This window comes from Scomber japonicus, chromosome 24 (assembly GCF_027409825.1).
Source record: "Scomber japonicus isolate fScoJap1 chromosome 24, fScoJap1.pri, whole genome shotgun sequence".
NCBI classification, from domain to species: Eukaryota; Metazoa; Chordata; class Actinopteri; order Scombriformes; family Scombridae; genus Scomber; species Scomber japonicus.
The window spans coordinates 14,658,874-14,675,963 of NC_070601.1; the positions used below are offsets into that span (position 1 = coordinate 14,658,874).

Sequence of the window (17,090 nt, forward strand, 5' to 3'; positions counted from 1 at the left end):
AGTAAAGTCAGCAAACTCACTCAGTAATGCCAGCAATATCCATCTAAAGCTACATGATGTTTGCAAACATTATACCCAACTTAAACTACTGGTCATACCAGTGTACTGTGTACTGAATTAATCAAGGGTGACTTTTTATTGCTTTTAAAATGTAACTCATGTTTTCTTAACTGTCTAATTATGTCTACAAGTAGTAGAATCCCCTTTAAAAACGACACTGAAAATGTCTTTATGTGAGTTATTACCATGGACATGACATTGTTATCACTCTGGCCCTGCTACCAGGCAACACAATGGCACAGAATTGATAAAGCCCTGTTTTGATTTCAATGAGCTGTCTCAGTAAAAAAAAAAAAAAAAAAAAAGCCTAATTGTTGTTATTCCCTGGGTGTTTATTCTTTTCTGGTCCTGTTTTTAATATAATGGCTAACCAAGTGAAAATGACATTCTATCTAAAAAAAACAAAAAAGGGGGGATTTCTGGAGTGTCTTTAGCTGCCTCCCTGGCTACCCCTCCCACCTTTTCCCTAAAATGGAAGTGAGTGAGTTTGAAAAGGGCTGGCCTTTCTTTCATTGACTGCACCTCAGAATGGCTCAAATGTGAATCTCATGAGAGCCTGAATACAGTCTAAACGTCTGGCAACAAGCTGCTGCTGGTGGTGTCATTCCATGGTCTTGACCTGCAGACTCCCCAACACTGAGATCCAACCCTGGAAGAGGACACTCAACTTGATGCTCAGGACATGAAGCCAAACTAACTGAATGAAGAATCTGTCCTTTGCCCTGTTTGCACTTTCTTCACTTGCAGGGAAAGCTTTGCAGAGCTGAATACATTGGAAACCTAAGTCAGCAGCATTGTGAGTTTTGCATTTGAAGGCTGACTCTCAAACATGCATTACTTGTTAAAGCTTGTTCTATGAGTGTGTGCACGTTCTTTGGGAGGTATTAAAATGTGAGGGCGTGTGTGGGTCTTTCTTTTTATCCATCTCTTGCCTGTTTCAGGGAAGTCATGGTCCCCTCACTGCACTGGTTCCTGCTATTGTGGGGACTTCAGGGTCTTTGGGCACAGGACTATGACGAAGACTCTCGTGAACAGGTGGTGACTACCAGGAAGAGGAGCAAAGTATATTCATCCAATTTCATACCACAAAATGCCAAAGGTAAGTCTAAAGTAGCATTATTGTTTAGATAGTGTTGTCTATTTTCCATGATGGGTGCACTATAGAGTGAGTTTATTGGTTCTTTTCCTGCTGTTTCCACTCAGGTAGGGTGGAATTTGTGCAGGTGGCACATGTTTCATTTCTTTCATCACTAGGAGAAAAAAAAGGTGCCACAGGCGAAAAAATGGAACATGATACTCAACAAGGACATTGCTGGAGGATGCAATCCACTTGGATTGATCATATCTCTCAGGCTTTCTACTGCCATCCATCTCCTGTGTGACCGTTCAGTGCTCTGTTACCCAAATGTTTTATTCGCTGAGAATCCTGTTTCCCCAGGCACATTCTCTCTGTGACATATTTCCGTGAAGATTAATGTGATTTATCCTCAGCCTATATTAGATCTGTGACCTCCTTCCATTGCTGAAGGTTGCCGCCGCAAGTGGAGTTACTTTTATTTCCTTTTCAAAATTATATGTCACATTCATGAACTTATCACACTATTCTTGAAAAGGTATCACCCCTTTAGAGCCTAAGTGGTCAATAAATCACCTTAACCCCTTTCTGAAGGCTTCACAGATAACATTTTCCCTCCTGACTGAAATCAATTTAGCTGTGATCAGTTTAGTCTTTATATTTAGCTGGATATGAAAGTAATGAATGATACATACACTTGATGGAGAGACTCTTGACAACAGCCTGGCAAGAGCAAACAGATAACTTGGTGGTGCTTATGAAGCCGATAACAGCTAATGTCTAATGATAAAATGCTAAATATTAAGGCATGGAAAAGTTGTGTTGTCTGGGTATGAATTGATTTAAAGAAACAGTTTCCCATTTTTCAAAAATTCTGTTATTCTCACTTTTAAAAAGAGTTAGATTTGAGGATTGAGACCAATTACATCACTTACGCTGAACATGAAGGTAGAGATAGCTGCTGGTTAGCTTAGCTTAGCACAAAAACTGCAACCGAAACAAAATTCAAGTAACAGTTGGTGTGAGTGTGAAGATACCGATTGACAGTTTTATGGGTGATTATGTGCCAGACTTTTTTTTTCTTGTTGCCCAGGGCAGTAACTTCCAAGAGTCTCCGTTGGTTGCCTAGCTACTTGTCTCAGCCAAAAAGTAACACAAAACTGCTAGTAAAACCACAGTGTGTAGTTTTCGTATAGATTGCCCAAATCATTCTCCCCATTTCAAATGTCTATACTAAGGACTTTTTCTATGCTAAGCTAAGATAACCAGCAGCTGGCTTTAGCTACATATTTAGCATGCACACATGACTGTGGTATCAATCTTCTCATCAAACTCTCAACAAGAAAGCAAATAAGTGTGTGTCCTTGAAAAAAAAAGTGGTTTTATATTCCTTTAATGTTTATTATCTAATAGTTCGTAAACTCCTCTTTCCTCTCAGCATTAGTTGATGAAGACTGCAGCGTGGAGATAGCCTTCCTGATCGACAGCTCAGAGAGCGCCAAAGAGAACCATGCCCAGGAGAAGCGCTTCGTCACAGAAGTGGTGGACCGAATGCAGGGCCTCCGCCTGCAGACCGGCCGGGGCATCAGCTCCCGTGCAGCACTCCTCCAGTACAGCAGCCAGGTCATCACAGAGCAGACCTTCAAAGACTGGAGGGGCGCCGACAACTTCAAGGCCAAAGTGACTCCTATAGTGTACATCGGCCACGGCACCTACACAACCTATGCCATCACCAACCTAACCAGCATCTACCTGGCAGAGTCGGAGCCTAGCAGCATCAAGGTGGCCGTCCTGCTCTTCGATGGCATCTCGCACCCCAGAAATCCAGATATATTTGCAGCTGTGGCTGATGCCAAGAACCAGGGAGTCCGTTTCTTCACCATAGGTATCACACCTGAAGCCAATGAGCCTGCCAATGTAGCTCAGCTGAGGCTTATTGCTAATTCCCCAGCTTCACGCTATCTTCACAACCTGCAGGACAAAGGCATTGTGGATAAAGTCATCAAGGAGATTGTGAGTAAAAACTTTATTTCAGATTACACGCATGGATTATAGTTTAAATTTTACTTATTTCATTCAGTGTTCTCTACCGGAACCTATTGAAGTGTGAAGTCAATTTTATTTGTGTGGTCCAAAGTCACAATTTTGCCTCAGAAGGGCAGCACAATGTGTACACCCTCTATTCTTACATCCTTGGTTCAGATAAGGGAAAACTTCCCCAAAAAAGTGAATGAGTAGATTTATTAGATTAACCTTTTTTGAAGCAGAGATCTCTGACATTTACAGGAATAACAAATTTAACTTGCAAGATGGTTGGAAATCCCTCAAAGTCGGCTCTCTAAACTCATTTTCATCAAAGAGAGATTAAAAAGATTTGACAGAAGTTATATAAATATATATTTTTGGCTGACATAACATGCTTTGACTTGCGTACGATCACGTTTCCAGCTGTAACCTTCCACCATTTCTTAGGCACTTACATTTAGTGAAATTGCATGTATGTTTGATAATTGCTTATTGCCAGAGGGCAGACATTTATGACTGAACCCAAGCCTCAAAAATCCATTAGAGAGACCGACTTTCGCCAAAGGAATCAAATATTAGGATCTTTAACATCTCAATTTACCCAGAAGGCACATTCTCAGTGCTATCTTTGACACTACCTATTGCTATGATTTCTTGGCTTATTGCATCCCTGTACACCTGCTACCATAGTAACAGTCTGCTGTCATCACCCAAGTCTTCCCTGGATAATAAATTTCACTCTGACATCCTCTCTGAAATCAGCAGTTGGCCTGAAAAGTATAAAACTATTTGCTTCTTCTTCAGCCATACATGTGTTAGGAGTTAACAAGAATAAGACACATTTGTCTTTATTTTCAATGTTTTTTCTTGACCTGTGTGGTTCAGGTTGCTGTTTATAAACTGATAATTAACATGTGTTGCACAGCATCATCCTGCAGACACAACCAGCCTGTAACATATGCTCTGCATTAAAACTCTTGTGTGGGTACAGTGAGATCAGGAACCCAGTGAAGACATGCATGCACGCTACATCACTGAGCAAGATCCTCAAAAAGCAATTCAAACTCTGGCTTACTGTTGACACAGGTGCAACACATCCAAATATGATAAGAGAGAACTTTATAAAAAACTTGCACTGAAGCTCCTGGATAATTTCTGCTGGCATGCAAGACGCCAGAAGCAGCAGCAGCAGCAGCTACAATAGGACTTTCATCTCATCGCTCCATACAGTCGAGCATCTGTATGTCATAAACATATGCCTCTGTCCCAGCTGAGAAACTGTCTTTTATCTTTAGTCTCGTCATTTGGCTGTACTGCTCTGTCCTCCAAGAATGGACAGACTGTCTGCGCTACCCTCAGACACCCCTCCCCACTACGGAAACATCCCCTGGATGCTTAGCGAGGTTATTTTACTGATCAATGCATGTGGTTTGTATTTAGTCTCTTTGCGGAATTTCGAACATTGTGGAGAATGTGGTCAGCTTTGAAGAGTAAAGCAACCGCGACCGGCGGGGTGAAAGTAATGGTTCTGGCAAGATGAGTGTGTAACAAGAGGAAGTGCAATGTGAGAGTCCACTCATAGAATCAGGTGGAGGAGGTTTAAAGGCCATATGAGAGCCAGCAGTGAAACCCGTTTAATTGGGTGTTTGAGGAGCAGGTGTTTGAGGTTCCAGTCATACTTTATATTTTGAATTAAACTCTGTTCATTCATTTGCGTAGATCTCTCAAATGTCTGCTGGATTATATAAAGATCAGCCATATGGAGAAATTTTGATTTGACATTTTTGTGTTTCTTACTCCACAGACAACACTGGCAGAAGATGGGGTAAGTCTCGAGACTGCGGTCTCTACACAAATTTGTTGATTTGTTTTCCTAGAGAATGGCACATCTGACTCTGTGTTCCCTGTGTTTGAAGTGTCCCCTGGTCCGGACCCCATGTATGTGTGACAAGGGTGAGAGGGGACCCGGTGGCCCTCCTGTAAGTATTCTTCTTTCCCACCATCGGCCCTCCTCTGCTGCACACAATAAGATCAAATTCCTCTTTTTGAAATCCAGATGTATTTCCAGACTTTTGTTTTACTCCCAAACTGGCTTCTTTTTGAAGTACTGCAGAGGACGACACAGCTGACAAAGACACCCTTGATGCTAACAGGCTACATAATTACAGGGTTATGGGGGGTTTAGTGATTCGTGTGGTTTTGAGGTCTTTGTTTTTCCTGCAGCAATGAGAGTAAAGTGAATGCTTTACATTCCTTTAACAGTTTATTGAAAACAGGCCTAAACAGATTTTTGCATGGGAAATCAGAATCATGTCTTTAGAAAGAATTCAACCACTTGGGATTGTCTGAGGATACTTGCTCGGGAGATGAGATGTTACCCGAGTAAGTTTTTTTTGCCTGCTAAAGCCATGTCGTGATGTGAACACTCCTTTTTCTTACACAGAGGCCAGCCACAATTAGACATAGGGTCTTTGCTTTGATGTATTTTCACAGGATGAGAACAGAGTAATTACTCTCTTAAACTTAATGCTCCGAACAAAAGCTGTTTCACATCACGGGCTGCAGGCATGCAGCGACAGAAGCAGAGTGAGCAGACAGAGGGAGCAAGAGAGAGAGACACTTGAAAGATAAGAATATGAACATGCATGAGAACAGAGAGAGGAGCCAGAGAGTTGCTCAGTTAAGTCCACACGCACATATGCACACAACTCACAGACCCCTCTGACTCATCTGCTCCCAAAACTCAGTGGCTTTCATCCATAATGTACTACAAGCATGTTGCTTTCATGAAGCACAGCACAAACAAAAAGAGCTCTTGTATTTCACATTGCTAATCATAAGCAGGAAGTCTATGTAATCAGCTGTCATTACATGAAAGTAAAGCACAGATCAGCAGCTATACTATAATAACTATTAAACATGTGAAAGTATCTCTTAGTGGTGGAGATGTTATTGCCAGACTTAAAGCAACAGTTTTCTCAGAAATGCACTTATTTATAAGCTTTCTTGCAGAAAATTAGATAAGAAGATCAATTACAGCACTGTTTGCCAATTAAATATAAAGCTACAGCTAACATACTACTGGTTGTGGTATGTTAGCATAGATTACTGGTTGTAATCTATGCTCCTCATGGTTTATATTTTTTTGTATGTAAAAGTAATACATTGAAAATACACTCATTCACTTTCTTACCTAAAAAGCAAATGAGAAGATTTATACCACTCTCTTATCTGTTAATTGTAAATATGAAGCTAGAGCTAGCATCTTAGTTTAGCATATAAGCTAAAATCTTCACCTTGAGGCTACTAGTCAAACAATTACTGCAGAAACTCACTATATACATGGAATATGAAGCTACAGCTAACGCATTACTGCTCCTCACATTTTAGACGGTTTGTCTTGCTGTTGTCTTAGCTATATTTTACCAAATATTTTTGTATGTAGAATTAATACATCAACATGTAGGGAAATGTGCTTAGTCACTTTCTTGCCTACAGATAGATGAGAGGATTCATACCACTCTTTTAACTATTAATCCTAAATTTGACGCTGGAGCTAGTAGACACTTAGCTTAGTTTGGCATAAGCTAAGATAGCCACCTTGAGACTACTAGCCAAACAATTACTGCCAGAAGTCACTGCATATATTAAATATGAAGTCAACAAATAGTCAACATGTGATTTTCACACTTCAGTGACCTTCGGAGATTCTTGTAGGCTCTTTAAAAAAAATCTTTGGACAGAACCAGGCTAACTGCTTACGGTCTTTATGGTAAAATTTGAACACACATATTCCCTTGAATGTGAACATATTTCCAAACCTTAAACTGGTGCTGTATACTCCTTTTAATATATGGCATTGTAGTTTCTGGTAGATGTGTAACTATTCTCAAGTTATTAAGTTAATTATTAGAATAAGAGGTGCCTGGGTAACATAAAATGTGTCCTTTCTAAAGATTAACCAAGCCTTAGAAGCCATAGTAGATTTTAATTGCTTGCCCTTTTTAATAACATGCACTGACTCTTCATTTGGTTTTTCCAATTATCTAATTTAATAACTTTTCTTTCGTTGAATTGAATTGTCTGATTTTCATATTGTCTAGTTACAAACTGAGATACAATATATGTGCTTAAAATGTTCTTGCACAGATTTATACTCTCATAGCTCAGGTGAACTCTAGCTAGCTAAAACTCAAAGCTTTTCTGCATAACAAAGTAATGGAGTAAGTTTACCATATAAAATGTATAGAATTGAATGATATAGGGTTGTGGGGTGGGATATAGGGATTACTCATGCTTTCTTTGGAAGTTATTATGCATGTATTCTGCCTAATATTGGTTCCCTGTCTTTCTCTACAGGGTAAGAAGGGGCGTCCAGGAGATGATGGGGTCCCCGGCCAAAAGGGAACAAAGGTGCTGCCTACCCGTTTAATCACCAGTTGTTTTTAACTAATAAAACCACATGATGCAGATGTACTAACTAAAATCCCTCTTTCCGCCAGGGTGAGAGTGGGCTCAGTGGACTTCCTGGTCGGGAGGGATCGGAGGTGAGCTAAGGGTCTAAAATCAAATGGTTGATGATTAAATTAAATGGAAAAATGTTGCCTGTCTTCTCCTGACTTAATGACACTGTTTTGTACACACAGGGGAAATCAGGATACAAAGGAGAGAAGGTATTGTATGGATTCTACCATCATGTGGAAAATCTGCATCAGTGAGGGAAACAGAAGATGTTTTCCAGACCTGTGAAAGAGAATACACACAGAAAAGAGACGCATTGTGACATTTTCATCTGTATTTAATGTCAAGCTTATGTGCATGCATCTTTAGTTACATAACTTTTCAAAGATCCCAAAGTTCTTGATTAGATCAATCCCAATGTCACTAGTCTGCAAACAAACTCACTCCTCACTGGGATATTATAACACATTGTTCCTAAATAAATTGTTCTCGCATATATTGCACTAAACTGCTTTTTTATTGTCTTACAGGGAGAGAGGGGGGAGTGTGGCACGCCTGGAATTAAAGGAGACAGAGTATGTTGACCTTTAATATCGTAACCAAAGTCACATATAATTATCTGTTGCTATTTTATTGTCATTCCCTCAGTTCTTACACAGTTATATCTGAGTAAAATTATAATTACTGACCTTTATAAAGTGATAGTTTTGTGTTATGTTAATGACAATGAAATTCATTCTTCATATCACAGATTCTAACATAACCACATTAAGATGACAGTATTGTTTGTGGTTACTATGGATTATGCATTTTAAGCATCCTCTATTCTATTCCAGGGTCCTGAAGGTCCTATTGGCCCAAAAGGAAATCGTGGACTTCAGGTAGCATTCTTTTCCTTTTTTGCTGTTAATTTTTTATCATGAAATCATCCCTTCACTTATGTTCTCTTCACCTGTCAAGCTATCCATTTCAGCAGAGCACATAGACATTTTATAGTGGCAGATTTACCGTTCAAAAGTGATAGTTTTTTTGAAATGATGGGTCTTCAGTTACACACACAAGCAAAAAAAGCACGTTTTCTCATTCAAAGCAGGTTCACTGTTGATAACAGATGTTAGCACCTGTAGCTGCCCGCTAATTAACATTGACTGAAACTCAGCCTGCAGCTCATTTATTTCTTGTTTTAAAGAAGAAAGCTGTAAGCTGGCTTATGATGCATGTGATATAATGCTATAATACTGAAGAAAAAGTGGAAAAATGTTTGCCATTGCCTCACAGGTGCAGTATTATACATCAAAATGTATTATATTGAATATGTACAGTATTATACAGTAAAATGCTACTCAGCTTTAACTTTATATTAGAGCTGACAAACACAAAGTTTATTTAGCTTCTTACACTTTACTCTTTTGATGGCTTTGGTTTTGGAAAGCCTAAAATAAACATGGTGTGAAGAAATTTAAACCTTGACAGGCCTGACACACCAAGTTATGGTTGCTAAGCTACAACTGGATAACTACTGTTCAGGGGAGGGGTTTAGGGAACTGTCAGTCATGCCTTTTTGATTGTTCAGGATCAGTCTGATTCTTAATAATCTAGAATAACTTGCTGTGCTAATTTGCAATCCATAATATATAATGCTTATTCACCATTCAGGGTTTGCCCGGTCCACATGGTGATTCTGGACCTGAAGGTGTGATGGGAAGAAAAGTAAGTATTCCTCAATCTTGATGCTTTCGAAATCGATGCTGCACATGTTCAAAGTGTTGAAGTACAAAAGGAAAGCGAAGGTAGAAGTAAATTAAACTTCTCCTCTGATTGATCTGTCCTTTATATATATGTGTGTGACCTCACTTTTTAAGCCACACTGGCCTTTTGTCTTTTCCAGTGCAAATGTCAAAGGTTGACCCACCCCATGGTCTTAAAACCAGATGAAGTAATAACTGGGTTCCTTTACTCTTTTACAGTCTGGTTTGAATTAAGTTTCTTTCATAGTTCAATGTCAACACAAAGAAAATGGATCAACTTGTTACCTGTGGTGAGGAATAGGTGAAAAATGTAATGCGCCAGCTGCGTATGAAAGAAAGAAAGTGGGAAAATGAACGTGACATATAAAGTGTTTTCTTTGTTCCAGAGAAATTGTCCATAAAGAACATTTAAAGCTGACATTTAAAATACATTCGGACTAAATCAATTCATCACGGGCATAAATAACAGCACGAATGTCAAATCAACCTACAAACAGATCTACTGATCGGGTGGCCGTATATCTGAACACTTGTTTGTGAATTATGATCCATGACCAGTGGAACATTTGAAAACCCCTCTGAAGTATCTCGTCTGTTATTACCTTGTCAGCTTATTTGTCTGTTCCTACTTTTAAAGCCCCCCTTTTGTGTTATAGCTGCCAATTCTGCCATGAACCCACACTCCCCACCAAGTGTTCCCTCCTTAATTATTTTAGAAGAATGTTCATGTTGATTGTCTGGCTGTCATCCTATATCACCTGAATGGCAGACAAATGTCTGGGTTTAATCATTGTCCCAACTTGTCTTAAAGGGTAGGGGAAAGGAGGGGGTGGGGGGAGGGGTGCCGGTATGCACCTACTAACATTTCCACGCCTTCTTCACGCCTCTTTTGTTCCCTCCTGCTGCACACTATGGATGTGATTTACAGCTCCTGAGTGAATAATTGCATTCTTTACCAATAAAGTATTTACTGAAGGGAGTGAGGGACCCCAAAGTACATGTTTGAACCCCCTTTTAACTTTGCTAAATAATAGGGGAAGTGTGAAGGTGGAGAAAGTAGATGTTCTTGGTCAAATGGAAAATGTGGACGGCTCTACTGATCATGTCGAAACGACGAATCAGCAACTGCTTGTGCATCTGTGTGCGTGTCTTTGCACATGTCTATCACCACCTGTCTTTTTATAGGGGGAACGGGGACTTCCTGGGCCACCTGGAGTCCAAGGGGAAACTGGAATCGGTCTTCCGGGACCCAAGGTGAAGTCTGCCGCTCTATTGTTTTGGAAAATGAAGTCACAAGAACATAATCTTCCACCTGCGCCTAACTCTCACTGTCTCCCTGTCTCGCAATGTGTAGGGTGATGTTGGTTTCCAGGGGCAACTGGGGCCACCGGGTCCTCCAGGAGTTGGCGAGCCCGGACCACCGGTGAGTAAGAAACAAGCACGCACACACACACACACACACACACACGCACACACGCACACACACACACACACACACACACACACACACACATACTTCACGCCAAGGCTTACAGGTGGTATTCATTCTCATTTTTGAAACAGTGGGACTTTGACAGACTCGCTGTTTATTTATGCGCAGAAATAAACCAAAAAGCAGGATGCTGATTTCTAGCCAGCAGCAGTCAATTTGTCGGCTGAAACGTCTGTCCCTGGCAGATTTTTATCAACTGTAGCTAATTAAAGTTAACTCAGTGAGATGGCTGAAATCTCCAGCTGACTTTATAATTTATGGAAGCATATCTGCACCTGAATTAATAAAAGTCTCAGTCTCTCTCTTTGTCATAACGTGTAGCGTTGAGGGGGCTGTAATGTTGTGCTAAATATGTTTGTAGCCTAGAGGAAAAAGATATTGAAACATTGGTAAACATGTTCGGGTATTATCAAGGTAAGCCCAGGGTAACCAGTTGTTTGGATACCTGGATGCTGGCATAATTTACTGAGGAAATATGTGAGGAAAGCAGAAAAAAGTTGTGACATTCTGTAGCTCATAATGATAGACAAGTGACTCGACACTTATCTTGCCGTAGCTCTGGTGAGATTGCTCTGGTTCTTAAGATTCCGACTAGCTTCCTATTCTAGGTCCCTTATTGGTTACATGGGTATCTGTCTACCTCTATTACCCAATACCTGGACACAGCTGAGAAGTCACAGAAGTGACGTCGTTAAGGAAGACCCGCCTTGATGAGACAACTGACAGATTGAATTTTGGTGCAGATAAAGCATGTGTCAAAATGCCATCCTATAAGCGTCCTATTGTACTTCATTGTATTTTTTAACCAAAAAATTACAAAGTGATGAAAGGATTGCATTGCCACTTTGCGTATTGAATTGTCAATTTGTAAATACATTTTCAAACTGCATGATTAAATTGCACATTGAATTGCCATTTGGAAAAATTAATTGCCATTTGACTAAAGTGCAAGAATACAAGGGCAATTATGAAATTTAATTAATCAAATTTTAATTCATAACTTTGGTTAAAAAATTGCCATTTTGAAGACTGCATTGCTATTTGAATAAAAGTGCAGATACGCCTCCAGATATTTTGTTTTTAAGAAAACTTAAAATTCCTCAAAAATGGTTTAAATGAATTACATATAAATTTAAAAAACTATTAAAGTAAAGTTGGGGGGGGAGGGGGGGGCAGTGTCAGTTAATTCTAAATAATTTATAATATTAAGAGTTTTTCACTCAAAAATCTCTCGTGTGAAATATCCAAAAGTGTTTTAACACTGACAGAAACTTGTGTGTTCATGTAAAAGGCTAATTGAGAAAGTTAGTTATTAGGTCCTTTTAATAGAGCTCCATGTGGAGAAACCCCAAGCTCAATGTCCTATCCTGTGATTGGACAATAAATCAGTCAAACTTTATTTATATAGCACCTTTTAAACAAATAAAAAATGCAATTCAAAGTGCTTTACAAGCAACTGACAAAAGGTAGGATGTTATAAATTAATTTAAAGACTGTGAGAGGGGAGGGAGGGGTTTAAAGAACAGTCATTTATTGAAAATGGTCATTTTTTTTATGTCTCCCAACTGTTATTTATATTGTTTTTGTTTTATCCAGGGGCCTCAAGGGCACCAGGGAGTCCAAGGAGAGAGAGGACAGATAGGAGAAGGTCTCCCCGGACCAAAGGTGAGTTAGTGTTCATGTCTTTTATGTCTCAGGCTCTTGGGGCTCACAGTTTTTCCCTGGGAGCCTCACTCACTCAAGACATTTAAAAAGCTTTGAACCCCCATGACCCCCATTTGATGCATTCATCTTCAAATCACCTTCCCTACCCACCAGCCTGTGCAAAGGCCCCGTCTGGGCTCCAGATTCCATGGTGTAATGACAGGAAATTGACAACGTGTACGGTTACAAGAGACGATAACACAACACAGAAGTTCCATAAATTCCAGTACAGCGTTGCGGCTTGGGTCTCATTACCTCATTGTATGATCAGCCGTTGATCATCCCCACTAGATGCACAGATGATACAAGAAAATAGCCAGGACACCTTGATACATGACAGAGTGAGTGACTCAGCATGAAGGGAAAGAATGTGTCCGCTGCTGCGTCTGTCTTCTCTCTTCCCGATAAACACAAACACACACACACAGGTTCACACATGTGTTAGAAAGATTAAACATGTTCCTGACAGCAGCTTACAACTTTGTTTCATTCATCTTGTATTTTTTTTATATTCTAATAAGAATCATTTGTATTTTTGGTCAGGTTCCAGGTGGTCTGAGGTCCAGTTTCCATTCTATAAATTATAAATTACACGTCAGATTTTTTTAAAGGTGGATTTAATGTGCTTTAGCGCTAATATCACTAAAAAGTACTATTTTTAAGCCAGCCATATAATAAGATTCAGTGTTTCCCCACCAGAATTTCTGTGGAGAAGATTCTAACACTTATACAGTGTCTCAAATCTTGTACTTCTGTACTTACACTTATTGAGTGCATAAGTGTGTTCACACTGAGAGGTATGGGAAAATGCAGTACACAAGCAGTGTTGGGTTGTAACTAGTTACATGTAATGGCGTTACATCATTTAATTACAAAATAAATCTAACTGTAATCCGTTATAGTTGCGTGTCAAAATGTGTCATTAAATTACAGTTATTTATGAAAATGTTGATAATTACAAAGGAGGTTACATCTGAAAACAGAACTTTTAAGATTTTGCTTGTGTGTACACAGAGCTTACACAGTGTACTAACAGAAGTATGTGATTTGAGACAGAGCATTAGATCATCAATTAGCTAACTGATAGCCAGCCTCCTGATTATCCAGCGCCAGTGTCAGGCTCAGTGAAGCTAGCTTACCCAAAGAGAGCCAGACTGAGGTTGAACTTGCTTTGTAGTGCAGGCCCCAGGTCATGTCTGCTGGCAAGTAGTGTGCAAGTGTATGACTTGTCAAAGCAGGAGAAGCACAGGTGGAATTAATGATTAACATTAATAATGGCTAGTGTGTTCCACTTTGGTGAGCCACTTCCAGGCTCCGGTGTTGCACATGCTCCATGGGACACTGAATGGAATGGAGCCATCATTAATATTATTACTTAGACCTGTGCTCTTCCTGCTTTGACAAGTCAAAATGTTTGCTGTCGAGAGACATTTTACAGTGGGGGGACTTAGACTCATGACTTCAGTGTTATATAACATTGCATACAGTTATTATGTAAAGCCAGGATGAAACATGAAATTGATATCTGTACAAATTCAATGTGTCAGTGTTCATTTTAATGTAGTATCATCAGACTCAGATGTTAAACATACAATTTATTTAATACTTTTAAAGTTCTGAACAGCCCCCAGATGTAATTTGACACTTATCATGCTATTTTTGAACATATGCCCAAACGCTATATCAATTTCACAAATGGGAAGACTGCCTTTGAAATTGTGGGTATATACACCTTTTGTTGTTTTGATAAATGGGACAGGTGAATTAAGAGTTATTAAGTTGGTGGAATGTGTTTAACTTTTTGGCAGCGTTACAACACTAAGCGCTTTACATCAGAGGGTGCAGCCTCTGTAATTCAACCCAATATCATATGTTCTCCACTTCCCCTGACCTTCATCCAGTGTATCATTTGTGGACTTTCATCTGAGATGGTGACAGTGAGTTTTCCACCCCAGAACAGGAGGAGGTGTATCCATCGTTTGAGATCGACCTCGAGGGTGCTCACGCCCCCCCCCCCCCCCACCCCACACCCCAGCCCCAACAGCACATTTGACCGCGGCCTCGCAGATGGTGTTCATGTTTTAAAGCAAGCGTTCTTCACACGACGTGTCTCGACAAGCTCCAGATTCACAGCAGCTCAGCAGCAGCATTACCCTTTTTTCCACATCATTAGCGCCTCAGCATGCGTGCCAAAACGAGCTGCCGTCGTAGAGTTATGACAATAATTCTATACTATAGCTGACATGCAAATGTATTATCACCATGCTAATCGATGCACTTCTGAGTCTGTCACTGTATGTCTGTTGTCCTTGGATGGCCTTGGAAGACAGGGAAGTGTTCTCGAGGGATATATGACTTTTTAGCAGAGTCATATACAGCCAGACATTATTCTGCACTATTACCATTGTACTTACTGTCAACTTGGATTATTGGTCTAATCCCTCACTGCTTCTTTTGTTTTTAATATCCCTCCAGACACATTTTCAGACACAAAATGCTCTGCTTTGAAATATATTTCTGTCTAGTGTATGTGTATACTTTTTTTTTTTCACATAAAATAGCTATTTCTGAGATGTAAGTTAAAGGCACACCTTCTTCTTCTCCCTCTCTACGATTTACAGAAACAATCAGTATGCAAATATAAAAATGCCTCAGGGCAGGCTCCGGCCCCACCCACCGCTAATCGTCCAATTAAACACAATGAAAAGCTAACACAGTGCAGACCACACATTTTAAGTGATATTGTTGTTTGAAAGAATAACACGTTCTTCCACTTACAAATAAAAGCAGCTACAGCCTTACTTGGTCTGATATGACTTGTAGCTTGTGTAGCTAATAGATGTATAACCAATATCTATAACAGATATTACTAAGCGCCAGCTCTCTCAATTGATCACTGCTCTTTTCTCAGGTCATTCACTATGTTTTAGCACTCACCATTCTCTCATAATTGTCACGTAGCTGTCTCACACTTATAAAGTCAGTCTGTCTTTAAATTAAGCCAAGCAGATTTTAACCATGTGTGTTTCATGAGTCTGATTTTGGAAGCGTACCGTAGCTGTCATAAAACTGGCTGGAAAACACTTGCATTGGTTTTTATTTTCTCAGTCAGCATGGAAACATCATGTTATCTGGAACAATGAGCTGATCCTAACAAGATGAGTTGGGTGAGGGTTGTGACTTTGGGACTTAATCACATTTAAAAGGAGTAACATTGTAAGTTATCGACACAGAAATGAATGATATTTACTTTAGACTGGCTGATGAATATCTCATACAGTTTTGGATGGATTGTCAAGAGAATTTTTAGACATTCATGGTTCCAAGAGGATGAAACCTGCTCTGGCTTTTCTTGTGACACCATCAGCAGCTCAATTTTTTAAAATGTATTCAGTAAAATACACAATGCCAAAAGTATTCACTCACCCATCCAAATAATTGAAATCAAGTGTTTCAATCACTTCCATGGCCACAGATGTATAAAATCAAGCACCAAGGCATGCAGACTGTTTCTACAAACATTTGTGAAAGAATGGATCACTCTCATGAGCGCAGTGTCTAAATATTCCTCAGTCAACTGTCAGTGGTATTATAACAAAGTGGAAGCGATTGGGGCGACAGCAACTCAGCCACGAAGTGGTAGGCCACATAAAATGACGGAGCAGGGTCAGCGGATGCTGAGGCTCATAGTGCGCAGAGGTCGGCAACTTTCTGCAGAGTCAATCGCTACAGACCTCCAAACTGCGGCCTTCAGATTATCTGATTATCTGAACAGTGCGTAGAGAGCTTCATGGAATGGGTTTCCATGGCCGAGCAGCCACATCCAAGCCATCACCAAGTGCAATGCAAAGCGTTGGATGCAGTGGTGTAAAGCATGCTGTCACTGGACTCTAGAGCAGTGGAGACACGTTCTCTGGAGTGACGAATTGCACTCCACCATCTTGTGATCTGATGGACGAGTCTGGGTTTGGCGGTTGCCAGGAGAATGGTACATGTCTGACTGCATTGTGCCAAGTGTAAAGTTTGGTGTGGGGTTGTTTTTCAGGAGCTGGGCTTGGCCCCTTAGTTCCAGTGAAAGGAACTCTGAATGCTTCAGCATACCAAGAGATTTTGGACAATTCCATGCCCCCAACTTTGTGGGAACAGTTTGGGGATGGCCCCTTCCTGTTCCAACATGACTGTGCACCAGTGCACAAAGCAAGGTCCATAATGACATGGATGAGAGAGTTTGGTGTGGATGAAGTTGACTGGCCTGCACAGAGTCCTGACCTCAACCCATTAGAACACCTTTGGGATGTATTAGGGTGGAGACTGAGAGCCAGGCCATCATTTTACATTATACATAAACCCAATGGATTAAGAATGGGATCTTACTTAAGTTCATATGCGAGTCAAGGCAAGTGAGCCAATACTTCTGGCAATATGGTGTATCTCAACATCTACTGGATAGATTAACTAGGAATGCAGGCATGGCTCTTGGATGACTGTGCTTATCCCCTGACTTTTCTTATAGAGCCACTATGAG

The 17,090-nt window shown here is 40.2% G+C and overlaps 1 protein-coding gene across 1 annotated transcript in view; it reads left to right on the forward strand.

Annotated features, from left to right (window-relative positions):
* Positions 1–566: 566 nt before the first annotated feature.
* The window catches only part of LOC128354319 (collagen alpha-1(XXVIII) chain-like), a 33,531-nt gene continuing 17,007 nt past the window's right edge, over positions 567–17,090 (forward strand). Inside the window, exons 1-14 of the mRNA XM_053314556.1 lie at positions 567–856; positions 1,002–1,159; positions 2,574–3,148; positions 4,965–4,985; positions 5,077–5,139; positions 7,520–7,573; positions 7,663–7,707; positions 7,807–7,833; positions 8,152–8,196; positions 8,458–8,502; positions 9,278–9,331; positions 10,555–10,623; positions 10,724–10,792; positions 12,458–12,526. Coding sequence (XP_053170531.1) covers positions 1,009–1,159; positions 2,574–3,148; positions 4,965–4,985; positions 5,077–5,139; positions 7,520–7,573; positions 7,663–7,707; positions 7,807–7,833; positions 8,152–8,196; positions 8,458–8,502; positions 9,278–9,331; positions 10,555–10,623; positions 10,724–10,792; positions 12,458–12,526 — 1,287 coding nt within the window. The 5' untranslated portion in view covers positions 567–856; positions 1,002–1,008. The remainder of the gene's footprint in view (positions 857–1,001; positions 1,160–2,573; positions 3,149–4,964; positions 4,986–5,076; positions 5,140–7,519; positions 7,574–7,662; positions 7,708–7,806; positions 7,834–8,151; positions 8,197–8,457; positions 8,503–9,277; positions 9,332–10,554; positions 10,624–10,723; positions 10,793–12,457; positions 12,527–17,090) is intronic.